Source organism: Octopus bimaculoides, chromosome 16, assembly GCF_001194135.2.
Source record: "Octopus bimaculoides isolate UCB-OBI-ISO-001 chromosome 16, ASM119413v2, whole genome shotgun sequence".
Taxonomy (NCBI): domain Eukaryota; kingdom Metazoa; phylum Mollusca; class Cephalopoda; order Octopoda; family Octopodidae; genus Octopus; species Octopus bimaculoides.
This window is the reverse complement of record NC_068996.1, coordinates 34232209-34248028: the sequence shown is the minus strand read 5'-3', so window position 1 is coordinate 34248028 and position 15820 is coordinate 34232209. Positions and strand designations below refer to the sequence as shown.

The 15820-nt window shown below is 34.3% G+C and overlaps 1 protein-coding gene across 1 annotated transcript in view; it reads right to left on the bottom strand.

Annotated features, from left to right (window-relative positions):
* Window positions 1-800: 800 nt before the first annotated feature.
* Window positions 801-15820, bottom strand: part of LOC106883391 (E3 ubiquitin-protein ligase synoviolin B) — a 44851-nt gene continuing 29831 nt past the window's right edge. Inside the window, exons 10-14 of the mRNA XM_014934384.2 lie at window positions 10006-10140; window positions 7804-7971; window positions 5994-6168; window positions 4636-4787; window positions 801-2649 (exon numbers count right to left, since the gene is read on the bottom strand). Of these exons, the coding sequence (XP_014789870.1) occupies window positions 2528-2649; window positions 4636-4787; window positions 5994-6168; window positions 7804-7971; window positions 10006-10140 (752 nt within the window). The 3' untranslated portion in view covers window positions 801-2527. The remainder of the gene's footprint in view (window positions 2650-4635; window positions 4788-5993; window positions 6169-7803; window positions 7972-10005; window positions 10141-15820) is intronic.

The following is a 15820-nucleotide window of genomic DNA, read 5'->3' as shown; positions in this document are numbered from 1 at the left end:
CCTGCCAAAACATTTGAGAGACCTGCAAGACATGGATGTGGAGGTCTTCACGACAAAACTCGACGCTTTCCTCTCCTCGATACCAGACGAACCAATGGCTCGAAATGAGACACAGTTTAGGGCAGCAATGTCAAATTCTCTTATACACCAGATGTGCTATCAAAACTCTTGATTGGACTATATCAGGTGGAGGAGAAGAGCCATGCAAGAAACGTGAAGAGAGCACAGCATAAAAACGGAAAATCATGCTCCAGCATGACCATAAATAAATAAATATATATGTATATATATACATATATACATATATATATATATATATGTACTGAGTATATATATGTGTATATATATATATATGTGTATATATATATATGTGTATATATATATATATATATATGTATATATATATATATGCACATATATATGTATGCACATATATGAGTGCATCTGTTTGTACCCCCACAATCACTTGACTACTGATGTTGCAAAACACACCAATAGAATAAGTACTATACTTACAAAGAATAAATCCTGTACTCAATCTATTTAGCTAAAGGTGGTGCTCCAGCATGGCCAGTCACATGACCAAAGCAAGTAAAACAATAAAAAAAGCATGCCATTTTAATCCTAAGCAACGCCGGATATCTCTGCTAGTATACATATATATACATGCATGTGTGTATATATATATATATATATATATACATACATATATATACATGCATATATATATATATTTATATATACATTATACATACGTATACATACACACATACATGTATAAAAATATGAGAGAAAGAAAGTGGAATTCACGAAACTTTATTATTCACTACGATCGTTTCAACCCATTGTGTATCAGTGTCTTGTGGTGCATAGGTGCAGATGTGTCTCCTCTGGTGACTTATCAAAAGGTACCTCAATTTTTAATCTGCTTAGCTTATTTCTATTAGAATACATTTTGGTAGTTGTAGTGTGTTACTGAATACTCTGAACTGGCTTGAAACAGCATACTACAAGGTGTAGATTTGAATATAAAATTATTCCATATATATATATATATATATATATATATATATATATATATACACACAAATATATATATATATATATATATATATACACATATACATACACACATCATCATCATCATCATTGTTGCTTGAATGGTTCAGACAAAATTTACCAAGGCAGACTATATCTACAGCTGGATGCTCTTCTCATTACCAACCCTCGTCTGTTTTCAAACAAGATGATGTTTTCCTGTAGTCTGGATATATTTTACCACAGAATATTGCAAAAAAACACCAATTATGTAACAGAAACATTTTATGAGTATGTGATATGTCAATAAACACACATACACAACAAACAGGCTTCTTCCAGTTTCTGTCTTCCAAATTCACTTCAGTTTGCCCAAGACTTTAGCAGAAGACACTTGCCTAAGGTGCCATGTAATGTTACTGAATGTTGCAAAACAAGCTTCTTAAGCACACGACCATATATACCAACATTTTTAGCAGTAGAACTGGACAAATTTAAGAACAAAAATCACCCGCCTAAAACTTGACACAAATTACAGATAATATTGAAGTTTTATTTTGAGAGAAATAAAACAATTACAGTACTAATGTTGTAAGTTAGTAGCTGCTAATATAAATATCGATTAAGGGACAAGACATATCTCCAGCATTGACATAACTTTCAAAACAAAATGACTCTATACACATAATAAATAAAAATAAAAATAAAAGGATGATCACAAAAATATTGGACATTTGTAGTGTTGCAACTTTCAACCCTGTTAAATATATTTAAATGAGGAATATGGCAGGGGCTTATGATAAGTGAACCAGATTTTAAAGTAGAGATACAAGATTTTATTTTAATTTGACCAAAAGCTTCCTGATTGTCTTTTATACTCATAGTTAGACACACCATTAGCTTAAATAAGGAATCTAAGTGTTTTTGTTGTTGATGTTTTTTTTAAATAAATATAAGGAATTTCTTTAGTAACCGATGTATAGGTTTACGAAAGACCACTTTTAATTTGTTAAAAGATGTCATAAAAAAATATTTCAGTCAGTTAATTTTTCACCAATACTGAATCTTTCGGGAAATTTTCTTTGTTTTTTATTATTTTTTTTACATAGTTAAAAAAAAAAAAAAAAAAAATCTTTTTTTTTGTTTTCTTTAAGACTACTTTCTTCTGAAAGTATGAATAATCAACTTCTTCAAAAGAAAAAGATGAAAAATGTGGAGAGAAAAAAAAATGTTTTTAATTTTAATTTAAATTTAAAGTCAGAAACATTCCAACTTCAAAACCATTTCCAAATAATTATATTTTAGTTTTGATGTAAGTTAAGCTAAAATATAATAATAATAATAATAATAATAATAATAATAATAATAACAAAATTGCTGTAGCAGTGAGGGCAAATGTTGGGAAGATTTTAACAAATAAGCAAGATGGGGCTTAAATTGCATATATTTATATGTACAGTATTATACAGAAAAAGGAATTTGACAAGTTCTACTTGGTTTCATTGGATTGAGAAATAAAGTGTTGCAAACGTCTTCTTCGAAGTTCAGCTTCTGGTGAACTGGAACTCTTCTTTGGAGTTTCACCTGTAGCACCTTCCAAATCAAGGTAATCTAGAAGTGGAATATACATGAAATTAGTCTTTGTACACAGAGAACTTCACAGAATTGAATGTGCACACATGTAATCTGTGTGTGTGCATGAAAATAATAGAGTTAAAACTATAATGTCTTCATTCTGTTTATGTATGGCAGTGAGATTTGGTAAAGTTATTGCTTTACAACATTTACTACCAATTGTCTGTCAGTTATTATTTTCAAATGATTTCACACAAGCAAATTGGTTTTTGGTGATTCCTTTGCATCCTAGTCATAAACTACAGTACATCCATCACCTCAGTCATAATCACTGCACTGCATGTTCGTCACCTCAGTCATAACCAAAATACATCCATGATCATAGTCATAACCAAAGTAGTTCTATTACTATATTTCCATCATCTCAGTCATAACAAGTCCTCCTATTATCTTAGAAAAGATGGAAACAATACTAAATGTCTTTGCCATCAGTAATCATCAATCCATCCAGGCTACCAATCTATACTTCCTCTCTCAGCTGAGGTCTTTGTCTTGCAGGCTCACAGGTGCCTGTGTTATGTAAAAGACACCCGCTTTGGTGTCACATAATAGTGCTTGTGCCAGTGCCATTAGAAAAGTACCTGTGCTGGTACCATGTAGAAAAGCACCTGTACTAGTGCCACATAAAAAGCACCTGTAGTGGTGCAACGTAAAAGCACCCATGCCAGTGCACATGAAAGCATAAATGCCAGCACCACATAAAATGCAGCCAGTACACTCTGTAAAGTGGTTGGCATTAGGAAGGGCACATGGCTGTACAAACCATGCCAAAACAGACATCTCTCCAGCTCCCATCAAACTGTCCCAACCATGTCAGCATGGAAAACGGATGTTAAATGATGATGACAATGATGTGCCAATGTTAGAAACCAATATCTCACTAGCTTTTTAGTGTTGTTTTATCCCAGGTCAGCCTTGATTAAACTGAACTATGGTCAAAGACATCCCAACCATGATTGTCTTATTTTATGAAAGATTATGGAGAACTACATTGCTTTTTGTGTAATGGTAGAATGTAGTTCAAGGAGTATTTGGCTGCTATATCTAGCAACCACACAAGGCCCCCTCAATAGTTTGTTGTCAGTAAAGACTGATGAACTGACAGGAGCAAGAGTGTTGTGATATAATACATATCCTGCATTGGTTTCATTTATTATATTCACAGCTCAAATTCTACTGAAACCACCTTTGCTGACAATCCATCTTAGGGTTGACAAAATAGATACCAGTCATATAATGAGTATAATATATTTGATTATCCTCTTCAATTCTCTGAACTTATGCAAACTGAGTAATTATTATAAGCCTAGTTAATAGATTCACAAAGAAATTTCACTACACTGGTACTTTGGGGCAAGTTATGAATGCCACTAATTCCCCTAATTCCTCACTGTCTATGAGAAACATAAATCTCTTATTACTATATTACAATATAACACATAAAACTCGTGTTTGCATTTCATTTCCAAAAAAATCTTCTTGATTTAACTTTCTTTTGTCTCCTTGTAACTTACTGCAAATTTATATTTGACAGACTTAAAACATTATTACCAGATTGCATAAATTTAATTAACAGGTACTAAAACTCTTTCTCTATCTAATTCAAACATCTATAAATTAATATAAACTTAAACTCCAGTAACCAGCCTAGGTAAAATAAGACAGCAGCTAGTATGAAATAATTTCTGTTGTTCCACTTGCCCTAACCCTTTAGCATTCAGATCATTTTATCAAATGTAACGCTTATATATACACATTATTTTGAATTAATCATGCATTATTTTGTAACTTCAAGATTTCAATGATATTTCTATCTTTTTAGAATGATATTGTAGAGTAGGTGTGAGAAGCTGGGTCTGGCCAGTTTAAATGTTAAAGGGCAAAATCAATATTTACACCACCATAGACAGCATAGATTTAAGGGGTTCCCCTAGTAAATATAAAATAACAAAAAAATTGTACCTAAATCTTCAGATTTGTTAGGAGTGTTTTCATTTGGCTTTCCCGCTGACTCATTATTAGACAGCTGGTTCTGTGATACACTGTGGTCTTTGGTATGAGAAGATGTATTTGGTTGATCAACATTCCTTGGCAACATAGAAATTCCTTGAATTCTGTTATAATAAAATAAAAACACATTCATTTGACCTTATAATCTTTGGAGAGTTTGAAAATTAGCAATCTTTTCATAGGGAAAATATAATAGAAGTGGCAAACTATGGAGAGTGTCTGAACATTTAGTTACATTTTTCTACATTCTATGTTTAATGCTCGCTGGAGTCAGCTTTACCTCCTATACTTGTTGGACTATAAAATATGGACCAATCACATATTGGAATCAATTCAAATAACTATACACCTCTCCTAAAATGGGTAGCTTGCTAATGCTGTTGTCATTATTGTCATCATTTGGGATATTTGATTTATGGAATCAGTAGAGCATCACACAAAATGTTTTATGATATTTATTCCAACTGTTCAAATCTAGCTAGGTCAATGTTACCATTCATGTTTCTGAGGTTGATAAAATAGTATCAGTTCAAGTACTGAGATAGATTTAATGAAATAAGCCCTCCTTGCAAATTTTTAGCCTTTTTTCTTTCTAAGACTTAACAACATCAGCAACTACCATTGTCATTGTTATCTCTGCTGCTTAAAAAACAAGTTATCTTTGGAATCACTCATTCTACATATCTTACTTATCTGCAATAGAAGCAAGTATAAAGAATTTCTTTGACAGTAATATGAAGATGTGCAAAGGAGAGGTGTCAACTGTCTTATCGTTTTCATCGTTTAACATCTGCTTTTCATGTTAGCATAGGTGGGATGGTTTCACAAGAGCTGGTCAGGCAAAAAACTACACCAGACTTCTGTGTCTGTTTTGGCAGAATTTTTACAGCTGGATGCCCTTCCTAACACCAACCACTCAACAGAGTGGACTTAGTGCTTTTTATGTGGCACCTGCACTATGTTAATCAAAATAAAATATAAAGTATATAAATTACAAGTATGATGATATTTAACAAAATTTATAACTACTTCTTGATCTTTCTCAACTTTTGAATGTTATTGCAAGTATGGATGTATGGTAACAAGTTTGCATCCCAACCACATGGCTCTAGGTTCAGTCCCACTATGTAACACTTTGGATAAGTGTCATCTACTTCTGGTCACCCAAAAAGTCTGTCTCTCTTTCACACACGCCAATAACTGAAATGCCATTATCTAAAAGATATTTCAAAGCATGTAGGATAACACATGTAACCAATTAGCATACATAAACACACATTGAAAATACTATTAAGAAGTGACATATATACCCCGAATGTGCAGCCACTTGGTTATATTGATTCATAAGTACCATGGCACCATCAAGTAAAGTTTGTATATCTCTGAGCCATTGGATTCGTGCCTCAATATTACACCGTTCCTGACCTTCCAAACTTGCCAATTCCTCAGTAGATAGGCCAGATAATACAGACTGATTCTGTAGAACTGAATTCACAGTTTAAGAAAATGAAAATAATATTTCAAATAAAAATAAAAATTTTATTTATTTATTATATACAAACTTATATACAAAACTAACCATGAAGAATAAAGCAGAACAACAACAACAAAAAAATGAATAATAAAGGGATCATGTTTTTTTTCTTCTTGAAAGGATGCTAGCAGAAATTCAAGTGAAACTCCTTTAAGGAGACTGTAAATATCTAGTCTAGGGTTATATTCAATACACTGTTACTGCCCCCAACAGTACATATATTTGTTGTTATTGTTTGTTCCTTTGCAAGCCATGCTTAGCTCATAAGGGCTGGTTTCCCGGTTTCATTAGCATACTGGTTCCCTACCTGGATGGGACGTTGGTCTGATGCAGGTGAGCTGCTAGATGCAGGAGGAAAGAGTGAGAGAAAGTTGTGGTGAAAGAGTCAGCAGAAGTTTGCCATTACCTTCTGCTGGAGCCATGTGGAGCTTAGGTGTTTCACTCATAAACACACACATCGCCCAGTCTGAGATTCAAACCCGCAATCCCTCGACTGCGAATCTGCTGCTCTAACCACTAGGCCATGTGCCTCCACAGTCCATATATTTAATAGATAATAATCAAATGAAAGTCAATATTAAACAGCTAGTGGTTACAGAATCAAAAGCGCCAAACAAAATACTGTAGCATTTTTTATCAGTACCCTTTAGATTCTGATCTCAAATCCTGCCCAGGTTAACTTTTGATAGGTACAAGTCAAAGTACTGATGACAATATACCACTTCCATTGGTGCCTCAGTATGACCATGGTCTAATAACCAAAAGCAGTAAAAGAACAAAAGACTAGAAATGATTGTACAGAGTTCAATATATGAAAAGAAGTTGCCAGACAAATGCTTGTTTTTACAGTTACTGACTGAATTTATGGCAGTCAATCAACTATTTGATCAGCATGCAGAATTGACCCTTTAGCATTCAGATTAATCTGTCAAATGTAACGCTTGTTTTATTTGCATTGTTTTGAATTAATGAAGCATTATCTTGTAGTTTTGGCATTTCAATGATATCACTGTTTATTTTTAGAATGACATTGTAGGGTAGATGCAAGAAGCCAGATCTGGCCAGTATGAACATAAAACAGATAGAATATTTTGACTAGATACAGCTGGTTTAAATTCTAAAGGGTTAACTAGGTCCATGTACAAACATAGCAAGTTATACAGGGTTAGCCAAAAGTCACCCGACAGAAAATCAAAATTCCATAAATACTATCTGTAATTCTGTATTGACTCGAATGGAGAAAAGTGTCGCTCAAGAAGGACTTCAGTTTGAACAATTTTCACAGTGTTTTATATTTAAATGGTTTTGATTTACTGTCAGGTGACTTTTGGCTAACCCTGTATACTCAGATAAGACAGTGATAAGCTTTCGGTTGATCTCAGCATAAAATATTTGACACAAAATGATGTCTGCCTAGTCTCTCTTTTTCTAACTACACAGACATAAGGCACAACTTACTGGCACCAACACTGTAGCCCAAACTAGGAAAAATTGTGATTTTTATATCTTGAATTTATTTTCTAGTTTTAAAAACGTGTTAATAAAAAATGAGAAATTATGAATATTATTATCAAAAATACACATACCAAAAGAAGAGAATAAAGGAGGAAAACTAAGAAATGACATATTGTTTTGAGAAGTTCCAGGGAAACCTTGACTTTCAGGAACAGACATACTTGGTTCAGCAGTAGCAGTAGTGGTAGTAGTTGTAGTAGTATTAGTAGTTGTTGTAGTAGTACTATTTGTTGTAGTAGCTAAAATTAGAATAAAAGTAAAAAGATGAAAAAGAATACTAATTATAGACAGTAAACGATTAAGTCAGAAATTGCTTTACAAAACTAATATAGCTCCTTGTTTATACTAAATACCAAAATATTGTTATCTGGGAAATGGTTTACATGGCTGCATCAAGCAGTGGACAATAGCTAGATTCTTGGGTTTTGAATCAGATATATTTTTGAATCATCAGTTGATATTTCAATAATGTTCCCATTATTTCTTTATTCATTCACAATGATTTAAAGATTTTGTGCTTTATTTAATCTGTCAGTCTAGATCAGTGATTCTCAACTGGGGTCCACATAAGACTCAGTTGTTAAAAATCATGCGCAATAAATCTGTTATACTCTTACAATGCATAAAATATTTTAACTATATTTTTATATAATTCTTAATAATTTTAAATCATAAAAATATGAGATTTTTTAAAACTGCATATGGCTATGAGGTTCCAGTTGGGTAAAACAGGAATCAAAGGGTTTCACAGGCAAAAATTAGTTGAGAACCACTGGTCTAAATAAAATATGGGAACACACAAACAACTATTACAAGAATGTTGCGTGAGGAGATTTTAATTTGCCTCCATCAAGTAAACAAAAATATTTATTACTTTTACCCTCAATGCTATTGCTTAACAGATCAACAAATAGTGTCCACAACAAAATACAAGGGCCATACTAATATATGGCTGTTCAACCAACAGGCTTATCTTAGTCAATTATGCTATTATAATTAGTTAATAATATATTGCTTGCTTAGGGCAGCAAGCTAACTGAATTGTTAGCCCACTGGGCAAAATACTTAGTGACATTTTGTCCATCTTCATGTTCTGAGTTCAAATTCTACCAGGGTCAACTTTACCTTTCATCCTTTTGGGACCAATAAAATAAGTACCAGTTAAACACTGGGGTTAATGTAATTGACTTCCCCCCACACACACACACAACTAAACTTGCTGGCCTTGTACCAAAATTTGAAATCAATATATTGCTTGCTAATCAATACACTACACAATCACAGCACCAGACAGCCTATACCATAAATACCACTAGACTAAACATCCAGTGGAGGAAGTGGGTGGGTCAACAGTTCTCCTTCTAAATTTCTAGTTTTGTGCCAATGGTAGTGGCAGGTGCTGTTGCTATCACTACCACTACCATTATTACTATCATAATTTTCTCAGTCAGTAACAAATTCAACTTTATTCACAGTGGTGATGGAATAGAGGTAAATACTATGAGTCAATATGAATACCAGACATTTTGAAAGATGTAAAAATGAAAAGACATATAAATGATAATTTGGTTACTTTAAGTGACAGTCTCAGATAATTGGAAATATAAATAGAAAAATGGTTTGCGTCAATATTTTGGAAGTAAAGTTAATAATTTCTTTAATTAATAGCACAAAATACATCTATGCTTTGTTTGATTACTTGTCCCAAGGAATCATCACTCATCTAATTCTAGTGTCTATTTTTATCTACAGCATACAACTGTACATGGTTTCATAAATAATAGACCCAGAACATTTATAAATTACAGATTAGCTGCAAAGTAAAATAACAACAGCAATAAAACAACAACAACAAAAACAGTATAGTGAACTTCATTCATTCTTTTGCTTTATATCTGCTTTTCATGTTAGCATGGATGAGATAGGTATTTATTAATGAGGCATTATTTTACAACACGATGATAATGATAATTGGAAGAGTTATATTTATTGGTTTCAAATTTTTGGCACAAGGCCAGCAATTTCGAGAGAGTGGGTATTGTTTATAGCTACATACATACACACTATGGCTACTCAGTTATTTATAGCCAACAGTATACTACTACAATAACAATAATGTGAGTAATATTTGTATTTAATAAACAATATATGTAACAGACACTAAAAGAACATTTGAAAACACAGATTTCAGGTTAAGTCTCTTGATAAATAATATTATGACTAATAAAATAGAAATAACAGTTAAATACTGAGTGATGAATAGAGCAACTTACTAGTATTTGAAGTATTCTGGGTTGACACAGGGTTGACTGTCTGTTGTTGGGATGTAGTCTGAGTTGGAGGTGGTGGCGGTGGTGGAGGCATGTTAGGAGCCCATAACGGCATAGGTGGAAATCCAGGAAACACCACTGATAAAATTGAAAAAAAAAAAAGAAAAAAATATATATATATTTAAATCTCTTATATGAAGATCAAAAACAATTTGAAAACATAACTCTTAAAATGATTAAATCTATCTTGAATGTAAGCCTAACATAATGGCAGTCATTGTTGTCTTTACTGATGAAATTGCCATTTGTAACTCATACTACCCTTGCTGTATTCCAACATCCATAACTGGTCAATATATACTATTTCAAGGGAAGGCACATGGCTTAGCAGTTAGGGGTATTCAGCTCACAATCGTAAGATCAGGACTTCGATTCCTGACAGTATGTTGTGTACTTGAGCAAGACACTTTATTTCAAATTGCTTCAGTCCACTCAGATGGCAAAAATGAGCAGTACCTGTATTTCAAAGGGCCAACCTTATCACATTCTGTGTCAATGCTGAATCTCCCTGAAAACTATGTTAAGAGTATGCATGTCTGCGGAGAACTCTGTCACTTGTAAGTTAATTTCATGAGCAGGTTGTTCCGTTGATCAGATCAACTGGAACACCCATTGTCATAACTGACAGAATACCAGTTTATACATTTCATTTTAAAGTTTATGCTTGCATTGATCACATAATTAGTTGAGGTAGATATTCTATAGCCAGCTACCCTCTAAGTCAACTCAAAAAGCTCAAGCTTTGCTCTCTCCACTGCTGTTGTGAGCTCTATATCATCTGTATGATGTGGAAAATATTCCATCAACATTGCCCATCATTAAAATTCGTCCGAGGCTTGGCCCCTGTACCATCCGTCCACTACAGAAATGTTTGTGTCGTATCACAACACTATGACAGAACTATTTCACCTCAATTGGCCCTGCTCTCTTCAACATCGTGCCAGACACACATAAAGGAGGAAAGTGACTTCACGGCATTCAAACAATCCCTAGATGATTACTCCCAACAAATACTAGATAAACCACCCATACCCAGATATGTCTCTGAAAACAATAACCCTCTGCTTGAATGGGCTACGGTTCCCCAGAGCTGACTGTGTATCTCTTCCAGGTGGTGCTATTAAATTAGACATGGCCTGAGTCAACTTCGGCCAAAACTTATCTAAGTAATCTAATCTAATCTGTAACCTTTTAATCAAAGCATGACAATGTGGGTAGAGGTTGATATCTTAACATTTCTGATGATCTTAAGTATAAAAAAATTTATTAAAGTTTTGTATAGAACTACATTTAGAGTATGTCTATAAGCTATTGTGTTTAGACCTGTTCTATTTTGTAGATGCAATTTTTTTTTTTTTAATAAAGCAATCCGAAATTAGAAAAATAAAAAATCTGCAACAATCTCGGTCCCATTAGTATCGGATAATGGATTTTCAACTGTGTAAAGAAACTGAATGTGGTGATTGTAGTTTTGACGGTGATTGTGGTGAAAGCAGAGACAGTGTTGATGATGATGATGGTCAAGATAAGTATGGGAGGGGGATAAAATAGTATCAGTGGTTATAATGGCGACAGGAGCAGTGTGATCTGTGATGCTGAGGTGATGGTGGTAATAGTGGTGTTGATAGTGTTAGTTGTGTGATGGTGGTATTGTAGTGGTTAAAGTGACTGTCAATGTAACCGTCACGATAATGTTGATCACGGTGTATGTGGTTGAAGTGGAAGCAATGACAATGCTGCTGATGATGTTGGTGGTTGAGGTGGTGATTGTGATATGGTGGTAGTGGTTGACATCGTAGTGCTGTTTCTGCTGGTTTGGTGGAGGTCTGCGTTCTCCGAGTGCTTTTCTAGTTTCTTTCTGTAGAAGAGTGTAACCTCAAATGTGAATTTTTCTTCCATTTTCTCTGATCATCAAACTAATATACCCTCATCTATCCTCATCATTTTTTTATCATTTTATGTATATATATACATATATAACATATATATACATACATATGTAGCGAAGCTGCTCTCTCTCTCTATTATATACACATGAATGCGGACATAGCAGATAACAGTTAGCCTTCGGCCGCTTCTTTGGACCTTATGTCCACCACTCTGATTGGTTGGTATTGGTGTATTTTTCCCTCTTATTCTATCTCATGCCAGAGTGCAACCCAACCAATCGCTGCCTTCAGATAAGGTCACGTTCGACAGTTTTCTGAACCCCTGTTTGAGCCGATTATTTCTCATAAATAGCTAGCTTGTCTGCGCTAAAGTTAGTCTTGGCTTTAGACCTTCTGAGGTCTAACCGCAGACCACAGAGCACCAGCCAGTTCCAGCGACGACATGACTCCGATTCATTGGAGATCCAACACTTCGTTCAACTAACTGTTTACTACAAGCTTCTTTGTCGCCAGCGTCTACACCGACTTCTCTAATACACACCACCAACAGCGCCCACACAGGTTCACTCAATACTGTTTGTGAAATATCTCCACCAAGGTTAACAGAATTCAACCTGTGAGAACTTCTGTACCAAGTAACCAGCCAGAGCATTGAAGCCTCAACTTCTTACACGACATGTGTCTTACTTTGGCTCTGTCTTCAACGCCACAACCTCTTGGTACAGCACTTCAACTACTGTGTACCTTTGCTACGAACTGGTATTTCTCATCCTTGTGTCTGAACTTTCTTCTAACGTCCATTTTCTATGCTCTGTATCTCTTGCATTCACATACACATATTTGTATACACACACACTTTGTTAACACACCGGCCTGTCTTATATTGTGTTTTATTATGTCACATTCACACACACACAGACATTCTAGTTGACAACCAATAAAACCTTACTTTTATACATTTTTACCGGTTGAGTCTCTCTTTTCCTTGTTGGTACTTAACTCATTTTAACCTCATTCCATCTTTTTGTTTTTATATTTGTGCTGACCGTGCGATGCGTTAAAGGAGCCATTCCTTCGTCACCATTTCCTGGTCGCACGATTGTTACACATATATAACATATATAGTTGAGATGTGTTCTGTTAGAACATATAAGAGTACAAATAGAGCTCGTTCACACTTAGAATTCCCAAATAGTCGGTAGTATTCTTATGGTATACTACCAATTCTACTCTTAGGTATTCCTTGTGTTTGAAAGTAAAAAGTAAGAGTCAAAAAGAAGAGTAAGTACAGTTAGGCAGCTTTTTAATCACTAGAAATGTTTCGATACATACAGATCCTCGTATATACAGGATTTAAAGTTAAGTTTAAATCAAATTATTTAACGATTTACTTGTATAAGAAGATCTATATATATCTCCTCAGGCGATACTCAGCTGCTGTCTCCATAAGCAAAATTTAGATTTCCATGCTACAACATCCCCTTCAACCTAGCGAGAAGAATCTGTACAATTGTCTCAAATTATAGAACATGAAATAAAAGACTCCAAACACTAAAGGCAGTTCTTCTCAAAAGACATTACCCAACATCATTAGTTGACAATGGAATAGAACGGGCCAAGACAATTGCGACCCAAGACTTACGAATACCGAAACACTCTCACAGTACATTAAATAGTCTCCCATATCTCTCAACACACAATCCAAGAAATGCAGAAGCTTACACAATTATATACAAGAACATCCCACTACTGAGTCAAGACCCACATCTAAAAAAAAGCACTCGAAACCCATAAAATAATAAAAGGCAAAAGACAACCCAAATCCCTAACCCACTCACCAATGCAAAATTACCCAACATAAGCTCACCACCCACTGTCAAAAAATGTGGTCGTTCCAACTGCAGGACTTGCATTGAAGGAACAATATACAAATTCCAGTTGGGACATACTTTTGTCGTAAAAAATAACTTCACCTGTGCATCAAAGAATTTACTTTATGCCATACAGTGTGAAGGATGCCACAAAGATTACTTAGGGCAAATGAGCCTTACCCTCAGAGAAAGGATGACAGTCCACCGCCAACAATTGAGTGATCCCACCACAAGAAAGATACCACTTAGATCTCTGTGCATAAAACAAGTCCCCCAAAATCCTAGTTTTCCCACTATACCAATGCCCAGACAACACCACTGACCAAACACGAATAAATAGGGAAAATAATCTTATTCAAAAATACAGACCACAACAACATACTCTAACATACCTCCCCCAGGTACACACCCACAAACACATACACACACACAAATACAATGCACCCCCACGCAAACACACACACATACATACAAAAACACACATGCACAAACACAATATCCCCACACTAGAGCACAAACCCACACACATTCCAAGAAAAAATACGTACACATACAATTGCACTACGATTTTAGCAACCCTAACCAACACACATATGTAAACATGTACATGCACACACCTACATACACCACCCTGACAATCACAAATCACATTCACACAAACACACCCACACAAAAACGCAAATACAACACAACTCACACACACGCATATATGCACACGTGTACATACACATACACACAAACACAATATGCCCATTCCCCAGTAAAAAATCACACACACACACTCAAAAGGAAAAAACACACACATATACACACAATACAATCCCAACAAACACAACACTCACAAACACACAGACATACACACAAGCATGCACACACAATGGCACACCTCCCCAACAAATAGAAGACACATAGACGCACTCACACAAACACTTTCACATGTATACACACACACTGCACTAACTAACAATGCAAACAAAACAAATCACTCACAAATAGAGCACACACACACCTGGAAAACTACACAAATCATACACACACACACAAACGCATATTCAGTACCAACATGCACACACATACACACCACCCAGATAAACCCAACACACATGGACACACACAGAATCCCTGATAAATGCAACACACATCCACACATACATACATATAAATACATGTATATACATATATATACATATATTATATATATATATATATATATATATATATATACATATATTATGTATATATATATACATATATTATGTATATATATATACATATATCATACATATATATATACATATATATATATATATATATGCTAGCATGGAAAGCGGATGTTAAACGACGATGACGATATATACATTATACATACATATATATATATATATATATATATATATATATATATATAAATTTAAGGAATGGAGTGAACGCATGTTATAACTGCATACTTTATTCCGACATATGTTTCGAAGAATTACAATTTATGCGATCCATAGGGAAATGTATGGGAACCATCTTAAACGTAAGACATTATGACCGAATATGAGAACTATAGTTGGATAAAGTTATAACGTAATTCATGGGAAGTTCCGATTCAGCACAAATAGCTGATTTAGTCTGCACATATATTCTATATGAATTAGAAGACCAATTCCCAAATGTTAAGGGTGGTCTATACAGAGACGATTGTTTACTCTATTTAGAGAACACCACAAACCAAAAAATACAAAAAGTTAAAAATAGACTAGCTAGGTTTTTCAGTAGAATGGGCTTTAGTATAGTATTTGGAGATGAAACATCTATAGCTAACTTCTTGGATGTCACTCTAGACCTACACACTAAAACATTCTTCCCTTATCACAAACCCTCCACTAACCTAAAATACATCAACAATCATCCAAATTCGGTAACAAGAAATTTAGTTAAGAACATTTCACTTAGACTATCCAATCTTTCTACAAACGAAAATATTTTCAATAAGGAGGCTGAGTTTTACAA